Source organism: Trifolium pratense, linkage group LG5 (assembly GCF_020283565.1).
Source record: "Trifolium pratense cultivar HEN17-A07 linkage group LG5, ARS_RC_1.1, whole genome shotgun sequence".
In the NCBI taxonomy this organism is placed as follows: Eukaryota; Viridiplantae; Streptophyta; class Magnoliopsida; order Fabales; family Fabaceae; genus Trifolium; species Trifolium pratense.
This window is the reverse complement of record NC_060063.1, coordinates 45,884,394-45,909,691: the sequence shown is the minus strand read 5'-3', so window position 1 is coordinate 45,909,691 and position 25,298 is coordinate 45,884,394. Positions and strand designations below refer to the sequence as shown.

General features: G+C 30.8%; 4 protein-coding genes across 4 annotated transcripts; 2 read left to right on the top strand and 2 right to left on the bottom strand.

Moving 5' to 3' along the window:
- The first annotated feature begins 1,317 nt into the window (after positions 1-1,317).
- LOC123886787 (inorganic pyrophosphatase 2-like) lies at positions 1,318-9,896 on the top strand. Its single transcript, XM_045936073.1, has 4 exons — positions 1,318-1,470; positions 1,728-2,051; positions 2,437-2,757; positions 9,852-9,896. The coding sequence occupies exons 1-4, from the start codon at positions 1,333-1,335 to the stop codon at positions 9,894-9,896; spliced, it is 828 nt and encodes a 275-aa protein (XP_045792029.1). The 5' UTR covers positions 1,318-1,332.
- Positions 6,388-8,333, bottom strand: LOC123884143 (inorganic pyrophosphatase 1-like). Its single transcript, XM_045933164.1, has 3 exons — positions 7,867-8,333; positions 7,456-7,779; positions 6,388-6,888 (listed from the first exon to the last, which is right to left on the bottom strand). Exons 1-3 carry the CDS (start codon positions 8,002-8,004, stop codon positions 6,532-6,534), a joined length of 819 nt encoding a protein of 272 aa, XP_045789120.1. The 5' UTR covers positions 8,005-8,333; the 3' UTR covers positions 6,388-6,531.
- Positions 9,897-12,821: 2,925 nt separating the features above from the next.
- On the bottom strand, positions 12,822-14,628 carry LOC123884144 (inorganic pyrophosphatase 1-like). Its single transcript, XM_045933165.1, has 3 exons — positions 14,220-14,628; positions 13,780-14,103; positions 12,822-13,382 (listed from the first exon to the last, which is right to left on the bottom strand). Exons 1-3 carry the CDS (start codon positions 14,355-14,357, stop codon positions 13,026-13,028), a joined length of 819 nt encoding a protein of 272 aa, XP_045789121.1. The 5' UTR covers positions 14,358-14,628; the 3' UTR covers positions 12,822-13,025.
- A 3,383-nt stretch (positions 14,629-18,011) lies between these two features.
- Positions 18,012-25,280, top strand: LOC123884135 (ABC transporter C family member 8-like). The gene is made up of 13 exons (XM_045933148.1): positions 18,012-18,191; positions 18,370-20,315; positions 20,436-20,756; positions 21,025-21,111; positions 21,185-21,769; positions 21,865-22,029; positions 22,128-22,422; positions 22,682-22,896; positions 23,195-23,500; positions 23,614-23,677; positions 23,804-24,043; positions 24,159-24,378; positions 24,685-25,280. The coding sequence occupies exons 1-12, from the start codon at positions 18,158-18,160 to the stop codon at positions 24,287-24,289; spliced, it is 4,389 nt and encodes a 1,462-aa protein (XP_045789104.1). The 5' UTR covers positions 18,012-18,157; the 3' UTR covers positions 24,290-24,378; positions 24,685-25,280.
- The last annotated feature ends 18 nt before the right edge of the window (positions 25,281-25,298 follow it).

Here is a 25,298-nt window from a genome sequence, read left to right as displayed (position 1 = left end):
TCTTGAAATCTATTGATTAAAGAAAATTTTGAAATGAAATATATTTGATATTAATAAATATAATTTGTTGTCACTTGATGTGAACAAAGATCATTTCATGTCTCAAGAAAATGATCAGTTATTTGAATTGGTCTTGAAGTACCATATTTTAGTTCCGTTGAGAACACTATTGCATTTTGCTAATTATGTATGTGATGGTATTTTATTCAATATCATTAAACTCAAAGATATTGGAACAAAGCCAAGTAATTTTTATTACAAGAGGATGATTCTTACAACAACTCAATATGAAGATAATATCAGACGCACTACTAATTTAGAGAAGAGTATATTAAAAGAGAAAAATCAGATCTTTCCACAAAGTCCTTGTCAAGCAAAGCTTCTGATCAACTAGTATAGAAGATTCAATGGCTTTCTTCATCTCATATATAATTGTTTTCATGAGGGAGAGATATAATTGTGTTCTGCACTCTTTTTTTCTTAACCATGGTTTTTGTCCCATTGGATTTTCCTGGTAAGGTTTTTAATGAGGCAGTAGTTCAAATACGTACAAAGGATGTTGTACTTTTTTCCTTCACTAGAATTTTTTCACACTTGAGTTTTTTTCCTAGTAAAGGTTTTAATGGGCATATCATCGATGGACATCTAAGGGGGAGTGTTATGAATATTATTAGTGGATGTCCTGGCGTAATTGGCCCATTATGTTTACATATATATATATATATATATATATATATATATATATATATATATATATATATATATATATATACTATATATCACTATATATTGTAACCCTAATCCTAATAGTGAATAACATACACTATTCTTTCTCTCTTTTCTCTCTTCTTCATCTATACTATTGCTCTTATTTACATTAGTTTGTAACACAAAGATAACCTAAACATTTTTTTTGCTAATGAAACGATCTTTAACTTTTTTGTATGTTTTTTTTTTTTTGACAAAACTTTTTTGTTTGTTTAATAACACGATCTTTTAGCTATATATAGTTGGAATACCGAAACAACTCATAATGCACACCCTCCAATCTTGCACACCCTCCAATCTTCTAACTAACCCTAATCTATTTCAAATCATCTAATCCAACAGCTGAAATTAAACTTTGAAATATACTTAGCTAGATCACGTGTCCAATAAATTATACTACTCCTATATTTGACTACAAAGCAGTTTTTACGTTAAACAAATCCAGCGAGAAATCCTTATAAATTACCTATTATTGTGAACAAACTTTTACAACAAAAATACTCACTCTATACTTCATAACATATATCATTCTCATTCCCTTTCTCATCTCTCAAAAGAAAAAAAATGTCTAACATTGTTATTGTTTTCGACTTTGACAAAACCATCATTGATTGTGACAGTGATGATTGGGTCATTGATCAATTTGGTTTCACTGATTTCTTCAATCACCTCCTTCCCACCACGCCTTTGAACTCCCTCATGGTATCTCTCTCTCTATGTTCTCTATTTTATATACATAATAATACAGGTTGGTCTGGTGGTATTGACTTGAGATCCGGGAGTGCGCTTCTCTTTAAGGTCTCAGGTTTGATTCTCGCTGATGCCAATTTGGGGGGCTAATTTAGCTTCTTAAAAAAAAAACTAATGTTTTCTTAAATATTTTTCAATTTTTTAATCTTCATTAGTCAACTGGAATAAATATCTGAAGTTTATGTTTTTTTTTTTTTTTGTAATTATAGGAAAGAATGATGATGGAGTTTCATTCACATGGTAAAAGCATTGAAGACATTGAAAAAGTTCTTCATAGGATTCCTATTAACCAAAGAATAATTTCTGCAATTAAATCAGCACATGCTTTAGGGTGTGATTTGAGGATTGTGAGCGATTCCAATACATTTTTCATTGAAACGTTTTTGAAGCATTTGGGAATAAGTGAATGCTTCTCAGAGATTAACACTAATCCTGGTTATGTTAATCAAGAAGGAAGATTAAGAATTTTGCCTCATCATGATTTCAATAAGGCTTCACATGGTTGTCCTCTCTGTCCTCCAAATATGTGCAAGGTACAGTTCATGAATTTAAGTAAATATTTTGAGTTAAATATGTTTTTCATCCCTTAAAAATTACTAAATTTTGTTTTTGGTTCTATGAAAAAAAATAAAATAAACCGGCATGTTTTAGTCCCTATTCAATTATGGGTCTTACTAACGAGTCCTTCCAGGCGAGACAATCTTTAAATTGAGATTTTCAATACTTTTATTGTTATCTTTTGAAATTTTTTTAAAATTCATATTTAATTCTTCTCAATTTAAAAAAATTCTAAATTTTTGTAATGAAACTTTTTTTTTTGACTAATGTAATGAAACTTTTTATATCTATCTTTCTTCATTTTTGAAATTTTATGATCAAATAATATAATTATAACTGTTTTGTTTTTATGTATTACAGGGTTTGATCATAGATAGAATCCAAAGTTCAATTCTTGAAGGGGATAATAATAAGAGGTTTATTTATCTTGGTGATGGTATTGGAGATTATTGTCCTAGTTTGAGGCTTAAAGAGAGAGATTTCATGATGCCAAGGAAGAATTTTCCAGCTTGGGACTTAATATGCAAAGACCCTTCACTTCTTAAGGCTGAAATTCATGGTTGGAGTGATGGAGAAGAGTTAGAACAAGTTTTGATGAAGTTGATTAGCAAAATTATGATAGAGGAAAATGTTCAATTCATTTCTTCTGGTTGCAAGCTGCAATCTCTATCAATTCCTGTGGCCATAGAATTTTAGTTTACAATTATTGCACAAGTGTATAATCGGTTTTTCTTGTATGATTTGATTAACTTTTATCAAATTTTTCTAATAAGATTTGGAAACTAGGGGCTACCCTTACAAGAGCATGAATGACCTCCTACTAATACTAACAAACTCAAATTCGTCTTGTTTGTTGTCATAGAGTGAATATTAAATATATATTAAGCCATTATATATTTGGTCTAGTGGTGAGAAATGTAGGTAGTATGCATGAGATTTTTTGTTCGATCATATACTGCATCGTAAACAAGAAGAAAAAAAAATTAAATATATATTAGAAATACAAAATGACCGTAGATTATAACTACTATTGCATTTGTATTATGTTATATTATCTATCAAATAAACATTTTAAAATAATATCATAAAATTTTGAAACTTATTTTTTTAACAAATTTTAAATTTAATTGCTTTGAACTTGGGGGAGGAACTTACTTTTGATTTAGAAATTTAAAAGTAACGAATTTTAATTAAAGAAGTTGATGTATGTAATATAAAATCTCGACCCAATACATTAATTTTTACTTATATTTAAGACCAAAATAATATATGGTCGAGTTTTCATTTTAAAATTTGACACACTCAATTAAAACGAATACCACAACCTCTTATACTCGAAAGACCAAGAGTATATATGTAAACACATCACATTTTATACATAAGAGTAAGCTTTTATATTCTTCCATGTTCACAACTCTTGTGAATACACTCACTCCTCAGAGACTATAGTACTGAATTACTTTGAGAACACAATAGGTAACTTCGATTCTTTTTCATTCTTTAGTACCATGTCTGATATGCAAGAAAACACTACTCCGATATCATATAAGCAAAGGTTTTTTTTTTAAATTCATCGAATAACTAATGTATGTGGTATATGCATTATAGTTACTTAGTAAATAAAAAAAAAAAAAACAGATAATCAGTTATTCGATGAATCTGAAAAAATAATTTTTTGCTTAGATATGAGACCAGAAGGAGTGTATATGTATATATTCTTCCACGCTATAATATATACTTATTTTATTCAGGAGTTCTAAACTATTTCATATATACAGTAATCAAGATTTCTTGTTCATGTGTTCATTTCCTTTCTTTTTACAGTGTTAATTGGCTTGTGTTATTGGTTGAGCATGCCTGATATTCGCTGATAAGTCGGTAGACGCTATAGCACAGTAGAGAAATAGAAAAATTAAGTAGCTAAAAAAAGTAATTTTTGCATAGAAATTGATTTAATTATATTCAGGGACATTATGTTAGATTATACTTTGTAATGTGGATCATTTAAATGAAGTTTGTACGGTGTATCCCTAAGTAGGAGTGTGAATAAGTCAAGACGACTGACAGGGACCTATAATCTAGCCTACATTAGGCCAAGGTTAGGCTAGACTTTTTAAGAAGCCTATTTAGCTAAAAATGCTAGACTACAAAGCCATAAGAAAAGCCTTTTAGGCTTACCAGATCGACTTAAGTATTGCATAATAGAAAAACTCAGTCACTATATGCTATCGAAGACGTAGGCACAATTGGCCGAATCCGTGATCAATTGTTGTTTCCTTGAGTGCATTGATTAATTGTGTCTCTTTAATGGATTATATATATGCAGGTGAAATTTCTGAGCCATTGCTAGCTCAAAAAGTTGAAACAAGCCAAACAGAACTAGGACATGCTACTTTTCACAGCAAGTTGATTTTCTCTTGGGTTAATTCTTTACTCAATTTAGGTTACTCAAAGCCACTAGCTCTTGAAGATATACCTTCCCTTGTTTTTGAAGATGAATCAAACACGGCCTATCAAAAATTTGTTCATGCTTGGGAGTCACTTGTTAGAGAGAGAGGGAAAAATAATACAAAGAGTTTAGTTCTTTGGTCTATTGTTAGAATTTACTTAAAAGAAAATTTATTAATAGCTTTTTCTGCATTAATCAGAACTATTTCTGTTGTAGTTTCACCTTTAATATTATATGCTTTTGTTAACTACTCTAATAGAACTGAGGAAGATCTTAGAAAAGGTCTTTCCATAGTTGGTTTTTTGATTGTCACCAAAGTGTTTGAGTCTTTGTCGCAAAGACATTGGTTTTTTAACTCAAGGAAGTCAGGAATGAAAATGAGATCAGCTCTGATGGTAGCAGTTTATCGAAAGCAGTTAAGGCTTTCTAGCTCGGCAAGGACAAGACACTCGGCTGGCAAAATTGTGAATTATATTGCAGTTGATGCATATAGAATGGGAGAATTTCCATGGTGGTTTCATATGACATGGACTTCTGCATTGCCACTTGTTCTTTCTATTGTTGTACTTTTTGGTGTTGTTGGTATTGGTGCTCTTCCTGGTTTAATCCCTCTTCTTATATGTGGATTTCTCAATGTACCAATTGCAAGGTTCCTACAAAATTGTCAGTCACAGTTTATGTTAGCACAGGATGAACGTCTTTGGTCAACTTCAGAGATTCTTAATAGTATGAAGATTATCAAGTTACAATCATGGGAAGAAAAATTCAAGAACTTAGTCGATTCGCTAGGCAATAAAGAGTTCGTATGGTTGTCTAAGGCACAGATCCTGAAAGCTTATAGTTCATTCCAGGCACAAAGGAGCCTGGAATGACAGAAAATGGTGCTGGAGTTGGCGCTGGGTCAAAGATCCCGATATAGTCAAACAGGAGCAGATTGCAGAACTTAAGGGATTAATAGCGCAGGTTCAGCCAAATGAAAACTCGGCAGATTGAATTGTTTGGATACCAGTTTGCGTGGCAGGTTTTTCTGTCAAAGGCAGATATGTGCTGCTGTTCGAGACTCCGAGCTGCTGACAAACGTGGGAATTAATTGAGTTTGTTGCAGATGCCAAGCCTCTTTAGAAAACATCGGTTCTGTAAAAAAAGGCGCGTTTTTGGATGGAGATTATTGCAAGAGAAGATTCGTACTATGTCATAGGGGGTGATTCATGATATCCATCAACAATGTTGTACATTTTATTTTAATGACATCGAGTCAATCTTGCTAAAAGACATGGGAAATTTGGAGAAACATCTTTAACTGGTTGGAATGGACAAACATATGTTAGAGAAGCAAAGTGGTGAACAACTTCTTGCTGTTTAAAATGGTAAAAAGATGTCTCACTTATTTTGGTTAGCGACCGCTTGGTGTATTTTAGTTGGAAAGGAATAACATCATTTTTAATAGCAAAGTTCTTTATATAAGTGTCTTAGCTTATTTGTAGGGAAGGGGTAAACAAAAACTTAGTTTTGTTGGATTGGTGGTCCTAACCACTTTCTTCTATTTATTTTTTTGACAATCCACTTTCTTCTATTCAAACCACTCATTTTAAATACAAGACGAACTAATAAACACCATTGAAATTCACACACAATTATGAATTTTTGGGTCTAAATTTAAGTGAAATCGTTCAAACTAACAATTTTAACATTCTGAGTTCAATTAAGACTTATGAATACAATTTTTGCTTATATAAAGATTAAAAAATTCATTACCATGTGGTGGATGCTACCACATGCTAATGACAAAAAACATAATAGGTCCAATTGTTTTTGGAATTAACACTAATTTCAAAGTAAAGCTTTAAATAATCTACAAGATGTAAGGCAAATTGGTAACTGTAGATAGACATTGCATTTTTCCATCATAGACCAATTCTAAGAAAATGTTTATTAAAGTCACTTTAAGGACCAAAAAAAAAAAAAAAAACACCTAGATACACTTGCAATGATATTAAGCTAAAATTTCATGGCCTAACTGAGAGAGCTTTAGGCAATGATTCAAGCACAGGAATAGATAGAGTTTGCAACTTGCAATCAGTTGAAATGAATTGAACATGTTCCTCCATCATAATTTTATTGATCAAGTGCAACAAAACTTGTTCCAACTCTTCTCCATCACTCCAACCATTAATTTCAGCCTTAATAAGTAAAGGATCTTTGCATATCAAATCCCACACTGGAAAATTTTTCCTTGGCATCACAAAGTCTCTTTCTCTAAGCCTCAAACTAGGACAATAATCACCAGCACCATCACCAAGGTAGATGAACCTCTTCTTATCCACCTCAGAAATTGTATTTTGAATTCTATCAATGATTAAACCCTGAAATAATGATTAAAAAAATTAAGTATATTCTATCATATAAATTAATTTCCATATTTTATTTTTTGTCAAGTAGATTGATGATTAGAATTTCAATCTTAAGTGAATTAAGTATATTCTATCATATATAAATTAATTTCCATAATTTTTTAATTTTTTTTTTGATAATATTCTTAACAACTGAATTATGCTTATAGTCACGGCATAATTTTTTGAGTGAAGACCCATTTTGATCTCTCACAAAATTTTGACGGGATAATTCATTCCACAAAACATATTAATTTTTAACATTTTCATATTGAAGACAAACTAGTCTCTGATTTATTCTAATAGAGAGACTAATATGTCGCAAAATATTAAAAATCAGGACTAATTTGGGTTTTACTTTTGTGGGGACTGAATTGTCCCATATGAAATTTGTGAAGAATTGAATCTTCACTCCAATTTTTTTAATTTAATTTAATTTTAAACTAGTGATCCTACATAAAAATTATTCACTATTATATATTTCCATAAAATCTATTGGCTTTTAATAAGAAACAAAAAAACAACTATAAAAGAATATACCTTGCACATGTTTGGAGGGCAAAGAGTGCAACCATGTGAACATTTGTTGAAGTCATGGTAAGGTGAAATTCTAACCCTTCCTTCTTCATTAACATAACCTGGATTAGTGTTAATCTCTGAAAAATATTCACTAATTCCCAAATGCTTCAAAATAGTTTCAATGTAAAACATATTAGCATCACTCACAACCCTCAAATCACACCCTAAAGCATAAGCTGCTTTAATTGCAGGTACTATTCTGTGATGAATTGGAATCCTATGAAGAACCTTTTCAATCTCTTCAATTGTTACACCATTTGCATGAAACTCCATCATCATTTTGTCCTATAAAAACAGAGCAATGCAGAATATGAATGAATGAAAAACAGAGTGTTTATAAAAACAGAGCACATGCAGAGTATAAAAACATACCATAACAGAATTCCAAGGCATTGTGGGAAGGAGTTGATTGAACAAATCAGTGAAACCCAATTCATCAATCAACCAGTTATCACTGTCACAATCAATGATGGTTTTGTCAAAGTCGAAAACAATAACAATGTTAGACATTTTTTTCTATGAAAGGTGAGAAAGAGAATGTGAAAAATTTCAATGACACAGAAAGAAAAAACTTGTTCACAAGAAAAAGAAGCCAAATGGGTATCTCAAAGTGCTCTCAAAATTGGTTTTTGGCTTGGATTTGATACAAAGAGAGAGAATGGTATTTATTTATAGGTAAAGTTTAGGAGAATGAGAATCTTTGATGCCAAAGGAATATTACATTATATCCTTTGGCCATGAAGTTAGCGTTTATGTTTTGAAAAAAGAACTTATTCAGATTTCTTAATGGTTGTGGCGTTTAATGTTCGGAGGGTGTAGCTTGATTTGACCACAAGAATAAAGGAGAGTGAATGAATTTAGGTGGCTATATATTAATTGTTGTGAGTTGTGACTGTTTAATGCACTTGTTTTTTTTGTACCACAAGATGGATTTGCATTTTGCAGCTCATAAGAATATTCTGAGAATTGTTCTGTTCGGGGTTGGGAATAGGCCAGACGGCCTATAGGAGTCTTCGGCCTGGCTTGTATATGTCTGGCCTGACCTGGTTATTAAAAATGTCAGGCTTTGAAAACGGTTTGTTTACATAAATAGGTCAGGCTTGGGCTTCTAAAAAGGCCTACAAAGCCTGATAGGCCGCCCTGTTTATAATAATAATTATTTATATCTTATAAAAAAATATTATTTATATAAATACAAAATATCAGTTTTTTTTTTTTTTTAATAAAACAGAGAAAATATATTTGTTTTTATATTTCACGCATATAAATTAAAAATAGAAATCCTACCTTCATTCCATCTCTCATTCTCTCAAGCAAGTAGCAACTCATCCTATATTTTGGTTGTTGGCTTGTTGCTGACTACACTTAACAAACAATTTGTATTATGGCGACTTTGTCGTAATCATATTTGTTATTTTATTAGTTTTTAATTATTGTGCTAATCATATTATTATCTTTTTCCTAATTATAAAGCTCAGGCCAGGCAAAAAAAAAAAAAACATTTGATAGGCCGCAGGCCAGGCTCAGGCCTAAAAAAAATCGTAGGCCAGACTCAGGCCTATCAAGGCTTGGCCTGTTCCCAACCCTAGTTCTGTGTATGGTACCAAAATCTTGCGTTTAGTTTCTCTACACTGAATTACTGATTTTTTTTTCTTTCTTTCCTAATTATTTTTTCATGTTACCGAGTAATTTATGAAATCATTAGTTTTACTAAATCTATACCAAAACAACCTGAATATCCATTCGAACTTCTTTACCAAACATAAAAGAATTATAAAATTGCAAAGCATATGCATGATCCTCCACAACATTTGGTAACATACTATAAATGCTCATCCAAGACAGAATTTTAATACAAAGGGATTGAGCAAAAGCACAACAAAAAAAAACAAGTGATTGGAAGTTTCAGCTACTCCACAACCACTTGTACACACCGTCAGATCCGCAAGAGTCATTCCACGCCGCCTCATACTCTCCTTCAGAGATATATGTTGTTTAACAACCGCCAAGCAAAGATTAGCATCTTCAAAGGGGAAAGTTTATTCCATATAATCTCTTTATGCTCATACAAGACGGAACAATTTGGGTTACTAACTGGTAAGCGCCTCTCGTTGAATATCCCGAGTTAGGGTCAGGCAGCCAAGTCCCCTTATTTGGGACGTTCACATTGATTATCATATATTGAGTAATAGTCAATTTAGTCCATAAACTATCACTCTCTTACCAACTTAGTCTCTAAACTATATTTACATCCTTCAATTTAGTCCCTCATAAACATCATTTTATGATTCTTAACAAACCTGTTATAATATCTCCAAGGCACTTCTTAACACAGTAGCATAGATGAAAAAAGCTAGCACCAGCCTCCAAAGATAATTCATCTTACAATGCTTGGAATTTAATAAGACTTTGTTAGCATACTACATACAATGACACTTTTGTACCCTTTATGTCATCATTATACACACTAACACACCCCACAACATTCCTTATAATAACAGAAGAAAAGGAGTAGAAGGATAAAAAACTCCCAGACCCGCAAGAAACAAGAGATCACAACATAAACTTCAAAGGGATAAAACAAAATCACAAACCCTTATAAATTTACAAAAGTGAGAACAAAAAACGGACCTGTTTTTAGCCGCAACTAGAGGTTATATTTTCGTTGTGTGCAAAACGGTTGTTGCCGGAGAGTGGAGTGGTTGGCGGCGAGCAGGGTGGTTGTTTCCGTCGAAGCACGTGGAAGAAGAAAGGGTAATAATATTTTAGGGTTTTATAGACAAGTTAACCAAGGACTAAATTGACGGATGAAAAATAGATTAGGGACCTTTTAATTATTTTTAATAGTTTAGGGATTAAGTTGGTGAGAGAGTGATAATTTATGGACTAAATTGACCGATTACTTATCATATATTGGTAATATACTTGTCTAAACTAGACCATGATGTGCAGACTGCATTTCAATTTTATAACGTATCCCAACAGCTTTGTTAAAACCTCTCATTCTCTCATTATTATTTTTAGTATTATATTATTTTTAATTACTAGGATTATAAGTTATAACATAACATTACGGGTCTATTTATTTCAGTTTTAAAAAAATGGATTTTTTTTTTTGTATTTTTAAACATAGATTTTATAAAATCGTTTTTCAAAATATTACAAGTTTTTTATATTCATTTTTCTAAATTGAAAAACTAATTTTGACATCATATGATATAAACATATATTATTGAAGATCAAAACATAGTCAAAATCGCAATTTTTTCAAAAAGTTATATTTCAAAAATGATATTTATGAAAATCTATTTGAAATAGCTTCAAAATTAAGTGATTTTTTGAAATTTTGATATCCAATTTTTTTTCAATAAAATGATGAAATACCTAAAATAACATTTTAAGGATACTTATTCAAATCAAATTTTAATTTGAAGCTTTTATAAAAAGTTTATTTGTAAATTTTTTTTACACACAATTATGTAACACTATAAAAATCATTTTTTTAAAAAAATCAAAACAAACCGACCCTATGTTGCTTTCACAAGGAATGTCTTAAGTATAATTTGAACACAAATGAACCAAGAAATAATATTTTTATTACACCTAATGCAAAGATTGCAAATTTTATTCTTCACATTAAAAAAGTTGTTACTATGCAAACAACTATGCAAATTGTGGTTGTCGTTTATCTCAGTGGAGCTACACTAATTAAAATTTTCTATGATTGAATAACGGTTTGGCCTGATCAGAGACCATTGTAGATAATCTCATCCGTGCTATATTTCTTTGGCGGTTTGGTTATATTGTGGTTATTTGTCTTGTGTTTAGCAAGACTACTTGATGAATTTGGTATTGGTTTTGTCGTAACTCTTGTTCCGGTTTATACATCAAAGGTGCCCTTTTGCAGGGATTTTTAAACACACTATATATCTAGTTATATGTGTTAGGTGTATTATATTTTTTTGAATTTATTTAATATATTCAATGAAGGAACACGACATTGTTTAGAAAAATACCGTATATTAGAAATTAAGTATGAATAACACATTTGTTTCATAACATATGAATACTTTTTTTTGTTGTGGGTTTTCTTATGCATAATTGTTTTTAATGATTTAATTTTTTTGGGTAAAAAATCAATTGAAATATGAATGATGAGTATAACTTGTGTATAATCTACCTTTTTTGTTCTATAGATGAATTTGGATATTCTTAATTAAGTTGTTGAATTTGTTGAAGAAAACAAACCTAAATCATTGCATTTGGATTGAGCAACTCATATTTGGTTGTAGCACAATATTTTAATGTAACATAGTAAGCTAAAACATATTAGAGTTTCTAGTAAAAAGAAAGTAATTGAGATCACTAAAATCCCAAGACCCTGTATTTACTAGGGAATGACCATTTCTTAAGTAATATGTATAAATATTTAGACGGGCAACAATTGTTTTTAATAAGTGTTTTTTTTTTTTTTTTTAATTTTTATAAGCAAGTGTTTTCTATTTTGATGTATTCCGAAAAAAAGAAGAATAAAAGAAAAAGATGAAAATACAAAAAGAGTAGATAAAGAGAAATTAGTGACCAAAAAATAATTAATGTTGATCATATTTTTCACCTAAGTTCAAAGTGTTAACCGATGAAATTTATAAGTTGTCTAAAAAATAAATAAGTTATAAAATTTTATGATATTATTTTAAAAGTTCACTTATTTGATAGATAATAGAATATAAAATATATGGATTCGGAATAGAGAAGTTAGAATTTACAAAAACTTTGTATTTCTAAAAATATGTTTAATATTCATTTTCACATGATATACATGATTTGAAGAGTCATATTTATGTATGAACAATTAGATGAAATGAATTAAGTTATAAGATATATCGATGGTATCATGCATGTAGTCAATCACTTGATGATTAATATACATGATTTATAAAAAATTAGAAAATTCAGTACTATATTTGGTGGATGCTGCTACCACATGCTAACGAGAAAAACATAATAGGTCCAATTGTTTTTGGGATTAAATGCTAATTTAATTTCAAAGTAAAAGCTTTAGAAAAGGATGGGGATGAGAACTCTACCGAATCAAACTCGCCACCATGACCAAAATTTGTTAGACGATCAATACAATAATTGAGTTTTCGCGTGGTAAATATGTTTGATCTCACAATTTCAGTCTATTGAATTCACCAGAGATAAAAATTCTTGAAGAGAGGGAACAAATGATAGTTCCGAGCTTTCCAAGATATGATAATATTAATCACGATCAAAGAGTTCATCTCATTGTGATGAGTAAGAAACTACCTACTAACCAACCATTCTCAAACCATAGACCAATATTTTATAAAGTTTTACATAGCAATTAGCTGTTAAACTAAATAATCTACAAGATGTAGGGCAAATTGGTAATTGTCTTAGATAGACATTGTATTTTCCCATCATAGACCAATTCCAAGAAAAAGTTTATTAAAGTCACTTTAAGGACCAAAAAAAAGCCTAGATACATTTGCAATGACCCTAAAAATTTATGGCCTAACTGAGAGAGCTTTAGGCAATGATTCAAGCACAGGAATAGATAGAGTTTGCAACTTGCAATCAGTTGAAATGAATTGAACATGTTCCTCCATCATAATTTTATTGATCAAGTGCAACAAAACTTGTTCCAACTCTTCTCCATCACTCCAACCATTAATTTCAGCCTTAATAAGTAAAGGATCTTTGCATATCAAATCCCACACTGGAAAATTCTTCCTTGGCATCACAAAGTCTCTTTCTCTAAGCCTCAAACTAGGACAATAATCACCAGCACCATCACCAAGGTAGATGAACCTCTTCTTATCCACTTCAGAAATTGTATTTTGAATTCTATCAATGATTAAACCCTGAAATAATGATTAAAAAAATTAAGTATATTCTATCATATAAATTAATTTCCATATTTTTTTTGTCAAGTAGATTGATGATTAGAATTTCAATCTTAAGTGAATTAAGTATATTCTATCATATATAAATTAATTTCCATATTAATTTTTAACATTTTCATAGACAAACTAGTCTCTGATTTATTCATAAAAATCAGGACTAATTTGGGTTTTACTTTTGTCAGGACTGAATTGTCCCATATGAAATTTGTGAAGAATTGAATCTTCACTCCAATTTTTTTAATTTAATTTAATTTTAAACTAGTGACCGTACATAAAAATTATTCATTATTATATATTTCCATAAAATCTATTGGCTTCTAATAAGAAACAAAAAAACAACTATAAAAGAATTTACCTTGCACATGTTTGGAGGGCAAAGAGTGCAACCATGTGAACATTTGTTGAAGTCATGGTAAGGTGAAATTCTAACCCTTCCTTCTTCATTAACATAACCTGGATTAGTGTTAATCTCTGAAAAATATTCACTAATTCCCAAATGCTTCAAAATAGTTTCAATGTAAAACATATTAGCATCACTCACAACCCTCAAATCACACCCTAAAGCATAAGCTGCTTTAATTGCAGGTATTATTCTGTGATGAATTGGAATCCTATGAAGAACCTTTTCAATCTCTTCAATTGTTACACCATTTGCATGAAACTCCATCATCATTTTGTCCTATAATTCAATAACATAAACACAATAATCAAAGTTATTTATTTATGCAAATTGAGACAATGCAGAAAACAGAGTATTTATAAAAACAGAGCACATGCAGAGTTTAAAAAACATACCATGACAGAATTCCATGGCATTGTGGGAAGGAGTTGATTGAACAAATCAGTGAAACCCAATTCATCAATCAACCAGTTATCACTGTCACAATCAATGATGGTTTTGTCAAAGTCGAAGACAATAACAATGTTAGACATTTTTTTCTATGAAAGGTGAGAAAGAGAATGTGAAAATTTTCAATAACCCAGAAAGAAAAAACTTGGTCACAAGAAAAAGAAGCCAAATGGGTATCTCAAAGTGCTCTCAAAATTGGTTTTTGGCTTGGATTTGATACAAAGTGAGAGAATGGTATTTATAGGTAAAGTTTAGGAGAATGAGAATCTTTGATGCCAAAAGAATATTACATTATATCCTTTGGCCATGAAGTTAGCGTTTATGTTTTGAAAAAAGAACATATTCAGATTTCTTAATGGTTGTGGCAGTGGCGGCTTAGATATATGTGCAAGGTGTGCGACGGCATCGGGCCTCAAAATTTTGAGGGCCTCGGCTTAAAATTTTGAGGTCCTATAATATTACTTATATATTATTTCTATAAAATATCAGATGTATATTAATAGATTAATTTTTAGGCCCTAAACTATTAGTTATATATTGTTAATGTTCATATAATATCATATGAGTATCAATAAATTAGTTATCTATGCTCGTAAATATAGTTTTAGTCCATTTATTCTTTCCATAAAATTTAAACTTAGATTAGGAGGTTCCTTTTTGACATTATATACAAAGATAATTATTTTGTATTTCTTATCCCATTTGATTTGATGCAATTGGTTTAATATTGATAATTTATATGTTTACAAGAATAAAAATGATTTTTTTTTTATATTATACGCAATTTAAATCGACAATTTAAATTTTTTTTTTTATTTATATTTAGGGCCACTTTTATATTTTGCATAGAGTCTCCTAAAATCCAGAGACGTCCTGTGGCGTTTAATGTTCAATCTCAGCCGTTGGATTTGATTGAATTTTAGTTAGGCAGATGATCGGAGGGTGTGGCTTGGTTTGACCACAAGAATAAAGGAGAATTGAATGAATTTAGGTGGCCATATCTTAATTGTTGTGAGTTGTGACTGTTTTTTTTTTGTACCACAAGATGGATTTGCATTTTGCAGCTCATAAGAATATTCTGAGTATAGTTCCATTCTATGTATGGTACCAAAATCTTGCGTTTTGTTCAGTTTCTTTACGTGTTTTTTTGTTACCACAACCTATTATTGAGACTAATCTTTTTCGGAGAATCTTTGTGGTATATAAGATGGTTCTCCCCTTTCAATCGAATTTTCTCCATATGCATGAGTCAAAAATTGAAACTCTGATCACATGTTTAAGGGAATCAAGACCCTTACCAGTTACCACTTGAATCAATTTAATGTTTTTTTTTTCCTTTTCTTTTCGTTTCAATAAGTTTTTTTTTTTTAATAATGTTATAGATATAAAGTTTTGGCCATTGTTTAAAAAAGACTAATTTCACTAGAAAATATATGAGACACATTTATAAGTAGAGCTAGGTATACTGATTGGTCCGCCGTTTAACTCACTCAACATAAACTTACACATTAAACGAGACGGACAAGCTCCTCTGCAAATGAAAATGAGTTAAGATATTTTGGCCCGAGTCCGAGTAGTGTTAGTCAATTAGTTAAAAAAATCAAATAAAAAAATTACTTTTTTTAAAAAAGAAACTAAAAAATTGGAATTATAATTTTTTTTAAAAGCTAAAAACTATTATTGTTAATAATTTTATATTATACTTCATCCGTCCCATTTTATAAGACCTACTTTGACTAAATGCACTATTTATAATTTTATATGTCTTATTTTAAGTGTATTTTTCTAAAAGTATATAAATGTAAATATTATCGTATAAGATATTGTTTGATTTGTTTTCTCCTAATTCTTTTTGTTTATGTGATTCGTAGTCTAATAGGGCCATCGACTGGTAGTGTTATTCACATTTATTTATTTATTTATTTTTTGAATATTTTTGACTATTTTGAAAACAATAGGCGTCAACATTTTTATTGAAATACTAGTTTAAAAATCCGTGCATTCGCACGGGTCTATTGACATTTATTTGATATATAAGTTTGTCATTATATTAAGTTAGAACATTTATATAGAATTAAATATTTAAAAAATTATTATATAATATTGTTAAAATATAAATGAAATTATTGTGTTATTTCTTGTAAATTTATTTATTCAATTATTTATGTTTCAGTGATAAATAATAGTCATGTGTATAATTTTAATAAAAAATTATAACTTTTATTAGGAATATTTAGGGTAATTTAGTAATTTACTTTATTATTATTAGTGATTAGTAGTAAACTTGATAATAATATTGTTTATGTTTCTTTTCTTTTTTTTATGAAAAATATTGTTTATGTTTTTTTTTTATAAAGTATTGTTTTTTTATTAATTATTTCTATATTCTTATTTTTATGCGGTTTCTTTTTATATTTTTCTGTTTTGTTTCTATCTATAATTTATTTTGTTCATATTTTTAAGCATATCATTTATATATATATATATATATATATATATATTTATCTTATATTTTTTCTATATATTTTTTTAGTAAAATTACAATGAAGGATATAAAACTTGAGACGTGAACGTGATTAAAAGCAATAAGAATAACTTAGGAACTTTGATCGTAATCAATTTTAATATACTAGTAATAGATTCTGATTTTTTTTTGTTAGTAGAGAGGGCCTAAACAGTAAACCAAAAAAAAGAGAGACCTAAACTCGAAGAAAAAATTACACTGGAATCAATCTATGGGAAGTAATCCCCATTACATCGGCTAGAAAAAAAATCCTTGATCGAGGGAGGAGAATCCTCAAGTTTTGAAAATATGATTGCTTTGCTCATTTTTTTATTTCCATAAATATGATTGCTTTGTGAAAATACCGATTTTTACTTTTTTTTTTTTGGTAGAGAACCGATTTTCACTTTTATAATTCCTCTAAAATTTTTCTTTAAACTTTATCCATAGAAGTTTTTCGTTACCAAATTAAATACTGCATTTTTATCACGTCGCATGTTTCAAGTAATATTTTTTAGGGTTAAATATGTTTTTGGTCCTTATAGTTTCATAGAATTTTTATTTTAGTTTTTGAAGATTTTTTTCCACACTTTTTAGTCCATGAAGTTTTTTCTATCAATGTTTTTAGTCACTATTTTTTATTCAACTCGTGGATACTTTTACATTTTTGAATGATTTTTTGTATTCGTGTTTATAATATTATAAGAACATCTCTGATAAAAATTTAGATTTTTTTAACATAAGATGAATTATTTATGTGCAAAAAACTAAAAAAAATCATATTTAATTCATATTTTGTTTAAAAAATTTAAACTTTTGTAATAAAGATTCATATAATGTATTAAAAATGACCGCAGAAAAAAAATTTAAAATTTAAAATGACATGCATGAGTTGAATGAAAAAACTTTATGGACTAAAAAGTGTGAAAAAAATCTACAGGAACTAAAATGAAAATTCTGGAAAATTATAGGGATCAAAATCATATTTAACCCTATTTTTTATGATATATCATGGTTAAACATTAACTTATCAGTCCACAAGTCCTATTTTAACAGACAAAAAAATATCAAAATTGTTAGGTTGGACGTTATGACCGGAGTTCGAACCTGGGATCCTCATTTGTGTGTGTGAATTTATAATGATTGTCATTTCGTCTATATATATAAAAAAAAATAATTAACATATCATTAACTTAAAAAATTAATTTTGATTTAACAATTTAATCTATAAAGTTCAAATTATGGATACATTAAAGCATTTGTGACTCATTTCCCACTCACCATTGTGGTTCACTACTTCTTTGTAATAATCACAGCTCAGAGTATGTTCTGTTCTGCTCAAAAGAGTAGCACAAACCATTCAAAATTGAACCTTCAAAAATGCCTTCATGTAACAATGTTTTGAACTCAATTGGTAACTTCCATTCTTTTTCACTCTTCATGATTTCTTGTACATGAAGTTGATGTCTTCATGTAATGTTTAAACACATTTTTTTACTATGTAACTCTAAGTATTGCAAAATTAAAAACTACACTAGCTACTCTAAGTGTGCATATATTTTATTTGAATTTAATGGATTATATATATGCAGGTGAAATTTCATGGATTTGTCTGAAGAATTTTGATTTCAATTCTTTATGTTCTCAAAGGAGCTTAATAGACACAATCAATATACTCTTTCTATGTGTCTACTTTATATCTTTGATTATCACTATAATCAGAAAAACTTCTACAAATGAAAGCCACAGAAAATTCTGGATTTTCCTTATTGTTTCAATTTGTTGTGGAATTATTAGCATTGCATTTTTCGGTATTGGATTGTGGAATCTCATAGCAAAAACTGATTACTCTGAGAAATTGAATTGGTTAACTTGCATTATCAAAGGATTCATTTGGAGTTCTTTTGCAGTTTCTTTGATTGTTCAAAGAGTCAAATGGATTAGAATATTAAACTCTATATGGTGGTTATCTTCATGTGTATTGGTTTCAGTTATCAACATTGAAATTCTGATAAAAAATCATGCAATTGAAGCTTTAGATATTGTACAGTGGCTTGTACATTTTCTTCTTTTGTATTGTGCTTTCAAAAATGTTGGTTATTTAGGAAATAATAGTGTTCAAGAAGGTTTATCTGAGCCACTATTAGGTCAAAAAATTGAAACTAATCAAACAGGATTAGGTCATGCTAATTTCTTCAGCAAGTTGATTTTCTGTTGGATTAATTCTTTAATCAGTTTAGGTTACTCGAAGCCACTCGGTCTTGAAGATATACCTTCTCTTGTTTCTGAAGATGAATCAAACATGGCTTATCAAAAATTTGTTGATGCTTGGGAATCACTTGTTAGAGAGAGGACTAAGAACAATACAAAGAGTTTGGTTCTTTGGTCTATAGTTAGAATTTACTTGAAAGAAAATTTATTAATTGCATTTTACGCATTAATCAGAACTATTGCTGTTGTAGTTTCATCTCTAATATTGTATGCATTTGTTAGCTACTCGAATAGAACTGAGGAAGATCTTAAAAAAGGTCTTTCTATAGTTGGTTTTTTGATTGTCACCAAGGTGTTCGAGTCTTTGTCGCAAAGACATTGGTTTTTTAACTCAAGGAGATCAGGAATGAAAATGAGATCAGCTCTGATGGTGGCAGTTTATCGAAAGCAGTTAAAGCTTTCTAGCTCGGCAAGGACAAGGCACTCGGCTGGCGAAATTGTGAATTACATTGCAGTTGATGCATATAGAATGGGAGAATTTCCATGGTGGTTTCATAGAACATGGACTTCTGCATTGCAACTTGTTCTTTCTATTGGTGTACTTTTTTGTGTTGTTGGTAATGGTTCTCTTCCTGGTTTAGTCCCTCTTCTTATATGTGGACTTCTCAATGTACCATTTGCAAAGATCATGCAAAAGTGTCAGTCACAGTTTATGATTGCACAGGACGAGCGTCTCCGATCAACTTCAGAGATTCTGAACAGTATGAAGATCATTAAGTTACAATCATGGGAAGAAAAATTCAAGAACTTAGTTGAGTCGCTACGCAATAAAGAGTTTGTTTGGTTGTCTAAGGCACAAATACTGAAAGCTACTAATTCATTTCTTTATTGGATGTCTCCTACGGTTGTTTCTGCTGTTGTTTTCCTTGGATGTGCTGTTACCGGGAGTGCACCATTGAATGCTGAAACCATTTTCACAGTTATTGCAACATTGAAGAACATGGGAGAACCTGTTAGAATGATCCCTGAGGCACTATCTATTATGATTCAAGTTAAGGTTTCGTTTGATCGTCTTAATATATTTTTTCTTGATGAAGAACTAAATAATATTGATAGTGAAAGAAACTTACGGCAATGTTTGGTTAATGCTGTGGAAATTCAAGATGGCAACTTCATTTGGGATCACGAATCTGTCTCCTCAACTTTAAAAGACGTGAATTTAGAAATCAAACGGGGACTGAAAATTGCAGTTTGTGGACCAGTTGGAGCTGGAAAATCGTCACTTTTGTATGCGATACTTGGAGAGATTCCTAAGATTTCAGGAACTGTAAGTTACTAAATAGAAAACAAATTTAATTTCTTATAATGCCAAATTCAAATGAATAAAGATAGTATTAGTATCTGAAACTTCTTCACCACTATGATATTTTTCGATAATGGAAAACAGGTTAACGTTGATGGCACATTAGCCTATGTGTCTCAATCGTCTTGGATACAAAGTGGATCAGTTCAAGATAATATACTCTTTGGCAAGCCAATGGACAAAACAAGATATGAGAAAGTAATTAAAGCTTGTGCCTTAGATAAGGATATCAATGATTTTAGCCATGGTGATGTTACAGAAATTGGTCAGAGAGGGATCAACATGAGTGGAGGACAAAAGCAAAGGATTCAACTAGCTAGAGCAGTCTACAATGATGCTGATATCTATCTCCTTGATGATCCTTTCAGTGCAGTTGATGCACATACAACTTCAATACTATTCAATGTAAGCAAATATCACTTTTATCATGTTAATTAATCTCTCCTTTCCAAAATATGTGTCGTCCTAGATCATTCATGCAAATTAAGAACAACTATAAATTAGGGATAGACTGAAAAAAACATTATTAATGTCATGTGTTAGAAATAATATAAAACCATTGATGTGGCTCTATCCTAACACCTTAAGCTTTTGGGATAATCGGTTATTTGACATCATGTTAAAAAAGCATTACAATATTTGCTTTCCTTATTTTGTTGTATCAAACTATCAGGATTGTGTCATGACTGCTTTAAGAGAGAAAACAGTGATTCTAGTTACTCATCAAGTGGAGTTTCTCTCAGAAGTTGATACTATATTGGTAAATCATTTCATTTGGATTCCTATATTAAATTGCATTTGAGCATAATTAACATGATGAAATCAAATTCTAGATAATGGAGGGTGGAAAAGTTATTCAATCAGGTAGTTATGGGAATCTCCTGACAGCTGGAACAGCCTTTGAACTGCTTGTGAGTGCTCATAAAGACACAATTACTGACTTGAATCAAAATCATGAAAATAAAGGTTCTGAAAATGAGGTTTTGACAAAAAACCAAAGTGAGGGAGAGATTTCTAATATCAAGGGACCAATTGGCACACAGCTTACACAAGAGGAAGAAAAAGTGATTGGTAATGTTGGATGGAAGCCGTTCTGGGATTATATTAATTATTCCAATGGGACATTCATGCTGTGTTTGATTATTTTAGCACAATCTGGTTTTTTGGCTTTGCAGATTGCATCAACTTTTTGGCTTGCTATAGCCATTGAAATTCCAAAAATAACTAACACCACCTTGATTGGTGTTTATGCATTAGTTTCGTTTTCTAGTTCTGGTTTGGTTTATGTAAGATCTTACTTGTCCGCACTTTTGGGATTAAAAGCTTCTACTGCTTTCTTCTCAAGCTTCACCACAGCTATCTTCAAAGCCCCAATGCTTTTCTTTGATTCAACTCCTGTAGGAAGAATTTTAACTAGAGTAAGATTTCTTCATTCCTAATCAAGAAATATAATCTATATTTTTTCTTTCTGTTCATTCATTAGCCATTACTATTTGATAACCCTCCTGTGCAGGCTTCATCAGATTTGAGTATTTTGGACTTTGATATACCTTGTTCCATCACCTTTGTAGCATCTATAGCAATTGAAATTTTGGTGATAATTTGTGTAATGGTTTCTGTCACATGGCAAGTTCTCATTGTTGCTGTTCCTGCAATGGTTGCATCAATATTCATTCAGGTTTATCATCCAATTCCCAATTTTTATTGATTATCCATTCACTTTACATCGTTAGATTAAGCACTTATTAATCTTCTTTATTTTCTCTTTCCTAAAAGCAATATTATCAAGCCACTGCAACTCAACTAATACGGATCAATGGAATCACCAAAGCTCCAGTCATGAATTTTGCAGCTGAGACATCACTTGGTGTGGTTACCATAAGAGCATTCAAAATGGTAGATAGATTTTTCGAAAACTACTTAAAACTCGTGGACACAGATGCCTCACTGTTTTTTCACTCTAATGTGACAATGGAATGGGTAGTTTTAAGGATTGAAGCACTTCAAAATTTGACTGTCATCACTTTAGCTTTGTTGCTTATTCTACTACCTCAAGGATATGTATCCCCAGGTAATAATATACTACCATTGTCCTTAATTATAAGTCCCTGATTAAAAAAAAAACATTGTACCTAAGTATAAACATTTTTTTAAATTACTTACATTTATTAATTTTTTTTCCTAATATATCAATGAGCAAAGGGAAATTTTGTAACATTGATACACCAAATTTGCACATTAATAACACTACCAACTTTTCTTAATATGTGTGAAATGTGTCAAGCTAGCTAATAAGTAATAACTATTGGCAACTCTCCTGTTCTGTGCAGGCCTTGTTGGACTGTCTCTTTCCTATGCTTTTACCTTGACAGGAAACCAAATAAATTGGACTAGATGGTTTTCCAATCTATCTAACTATATTATCTCGGTTGAAAGAATCAAGCAATTCATTCACATACCAGCTGAGCCTCCAGCTATTGTGGATAACAACCGACCTCCATCTTCATGGCCTTCCACGGGCAAGATTGACCTCCAAGGTTTGGAGGTAATGTTGGTTTTATCGTCTAACTCAACTCCACAAAACTAACGTGTAAAGTGATGCAGGTAGTCTAACAACAAATCTAGATTAAGCTCTTATATCAACTTGCAATATTAATTGAATCTCATTTAAACAATGCCAAAAGGCTACAATATATAGACTAAGACTCTTAAAGAAATATTTCCTTATGTTATAACTATACAACATGTATGTTGTTCTACGTCTACTTTCAGTTTTCTCCTTTTTATTTCTGAAGTGAACAGAAAAATTCTATTCTGATGCCTCCTTTTTACATTGTCTTCAGATTAGATATCGTCCTAATGCTCCATTAGTCCTTAAGGGAATCACTTGTACCTTTAAAGAAGGGAGTAGGGTAGGAGTTGTTGGAAGGACAGGAAGTGGAAAAAGTACACTGATTAGCGCGTTGTTTCGCTTAGTTGAGCCTTCAAGAGGTTATATTCTCATTGATGGGATGAACATATGCTCAATGGGGTTGAAGGATTTGAGAACAAGGCTAAGCATAATCCCTCAAGAACCAACTCTTTTCAAGGGAAGCATTAGGACAAACATGGATCCTCTAGGCCTGTACTCAGATGATGAAATATGGAAGGTGAACTAACTAACTTTACATGATAAAATACGACGTAGCTATTGAATGTAATTAAATTTGACATGAGCCATTAATTAAGCAACAGCTTGGTTATATTTGATTTGTGTGTTTAGGCTGTGGAGAAATGTCAGCTTAAGGAAACAATCAGCAAGCTACCAAGTCTCCTGGACTCTTCAGGTCATTCTTTGGAAACCATCTATATCATGCTTTATCTGCTATTTTTTTTACCACAATGAGTCTCAGTAGATGACTTTTGAATCAATAAATAGACTATGAAAGTCTCACTCTTTTTAAGTTTTGCAGTGAGTGATGAAGGTGGAAATTGGAGCTTAGGACAACGCCAATTGTTTTGTCTTGGAAGAGTTCTACTTAAGAGAAACAGAATTCTAGTTTTGGATGAAGCTACTGCATCCATCGACTCTGCCACAGATGCCACTCTACAAAGAGTGATTAGACAAGAATTTGCAGAATGCACAGTTATAACTGTGGCTCATAGAGTTCCAACTGTAATAGACAGCGACATGGTCATGGTTTTATCTTATGGTATGTTAATTTCTTATTCCTTATTCTTTTTATATTTTCCTTTTTATATATGCTACTACTTCTGTTTTCTAGTAGTACTATCTGTTGCCTCATAACTTTTGGTTGGTTATTGAAGGGAAATTGGTGGAATATGATGAGCCTTCAAAGCTAATGGACACAAACTCTTCATTTTCTAAGCTGGTAGCTGAATATTGGTCGAGTTGCAGGAAGAATTCCTTCACAAATATTAGCAGCCAGCAGCAATGAATAATGAGTTTATGGAAAATAAAGATTATCACATAAACTGAAGGAAAATAGTTGACATCTCAGCAGTTATGAGCCCAGAAGAATAAAGGGTAAATATGACTCCTTGAATTTTTGTAGTTTTTTTTAAGACAAATGATTATATCTTGTTTGATACACCACATTTTTTCTTTTGATCTTTAAGTCTGTGTCGCACTTAATGGAAAAAAAAAAGGATATATAATTTTGTATGTCAAATTAATGTCTTAAAGAGGATGTATTTTTTTTTTTTTTTTTTTTGACAAAGAGGATGTATTCTCTTGATACACCACATTAGGTAAATATGACTCGCATCAGTATAATAGTTGATGGTTTCATTGGTTCCTTGTATTGAAAATCTTCCTAATAATGATGATCAGGTGATCTGTCTCGTTGATGTTGTGTTCCAACGGTGGTGCAAATGTATGTGAATCGAAAAACTTCTGCTTGAGGGAGAGCATACTCACATGAATGGATAGAATCACACATGAAAGGGAGATTATTGAGTAAGTATTCCATATTAGATGAAGAAGAGGATGTTCAACAACATATAAGTGATAGGACTCATGCACCTAATGTCTTAAAGTTTTTAGATAAAGATGTTGGATTATAAACTTGATTTGGTCCATTGGACTAATTAAGTGTTAGGCCCATTTTGATTTTAGTGGTGTAGTCCAAAAAAAGAGTTTTAGAGAGGTGTAGAAGTAGATTGGTAGAATAATACTTAGTTGAGAAAAATGTGCATCTGTCTTGAAGTGTGTAGAACAATCTATTGATAGGAGAGGACTTGTCATTTGTAAACTAAGCGAGTAACTATGCAGTAAAGTATTCTCTCCTCTATTCCTCCTAAATGCTCACATACTAAATCTTCTCCTTTTCCAAAAATGTAGTATCAGAACTTAGGTTCTGATAAGAAATTCTTTCATAATCTTAGGAGCATTAGAGTGACAATCTTCCAAGTTCTACTTCTCAAAGGAAGTACATAGGATAATTG

What these genes read in the sequence shown, in the direction of transcription:
- LOC123886787 (XM_045936073.1), top strand. Translation starts at nt 1,333, where the DNA reads ATGTCTAACATTGTTATTGTTTTCGACTTTGACAAAACCATCATTGAT. An exon ending in CGCCTTTGAACTCCCTCATG is followed by an intron (nt 1,471 to 1,727) that starts GTATCTCTCTCT and finishes TTGTAATTATAG; the next exon opens with GAAAGAATGATGATGGAGTT. An exon ending in AATCTCTATCAATTCCTGTG is followed by an intron (nt 2,758 to 9,851) that starts GCCATAGAATTT and finishes GAAAAAAGCTAG; the next exon opens with CACCAGCCTCCAAAGATAAT.
- LOC123884143 (XM_045933164.1), bottom strand. Translation starts at nt 8,004, where the DNA reads ATGTCTAACATTGTTATTGTTTTCGACTTTGACAAAACCATCATTGAT. An exon ending in TGCCTTGGAATTCTGTTATG is followed by an intron (nt 7,780 to 7,866) that starts GTATGTTTTTAT and finishes CTGTTTTTATAG; the next exon opens with GACAAAATGATGATGGAGTT. An exon ending in GCCCTCCAAACATGTGCAAG is followed by an intron (nt 6,889 to 7,455) that starts GTATATTCTTTT and finishes TCATTATTTCAG; the next exon opens with GGTTTAATCATTGATAGAAT.
- LOC123884135 (XM_045933148.1), top strand. Translation starts at nt 18,158, where the DNA reads ATGCCTTCATGTAACAATGTTTTGAACTCAATTG. An exon ending in TTCCTAAGATTTCAGGAACT is followed by an intron (nt 20,316 to 20,435) that starts GTAAGTTACTAA and finishes AATGGAAAACAG; the next exon opens with GTTAACGTTGATGGCACATT. An exon ending in CAGATGATGAAATATGGAAG is followed by an intron (nt 23,501 to 23,613) that starts GTGAACTAACTA and finishes TTGTGTGTTTAG; the next exon opens with GCTGTGGAGAAATGTCAGCT.
- LOC123884144 (XM_045933165.1), bottom strand. Translation starts at nt 14,357, where the DNA reads ATGTCTAACATTGTTATTGTCTTCGACTTTGACAAAACCATCATTGAT. An exon ending in TGCCATGGAATTCTGTCATG is followed by an intron (nt 14,104 to 14,219) that starts GTATGTTTTTTA and finishes ATTGAATTATAG; the next exon opens with GACAAAATGATGATGGAGTT. An exon ending in GCCCTCCAAACATGTGCAAG is followed by an intron (nt 13,383 to 13,779) that starts GTAAATTCTTTT and finishes TCATTATTTCAG; the next exon opens with GGTTTAATCATTGATAGAAT.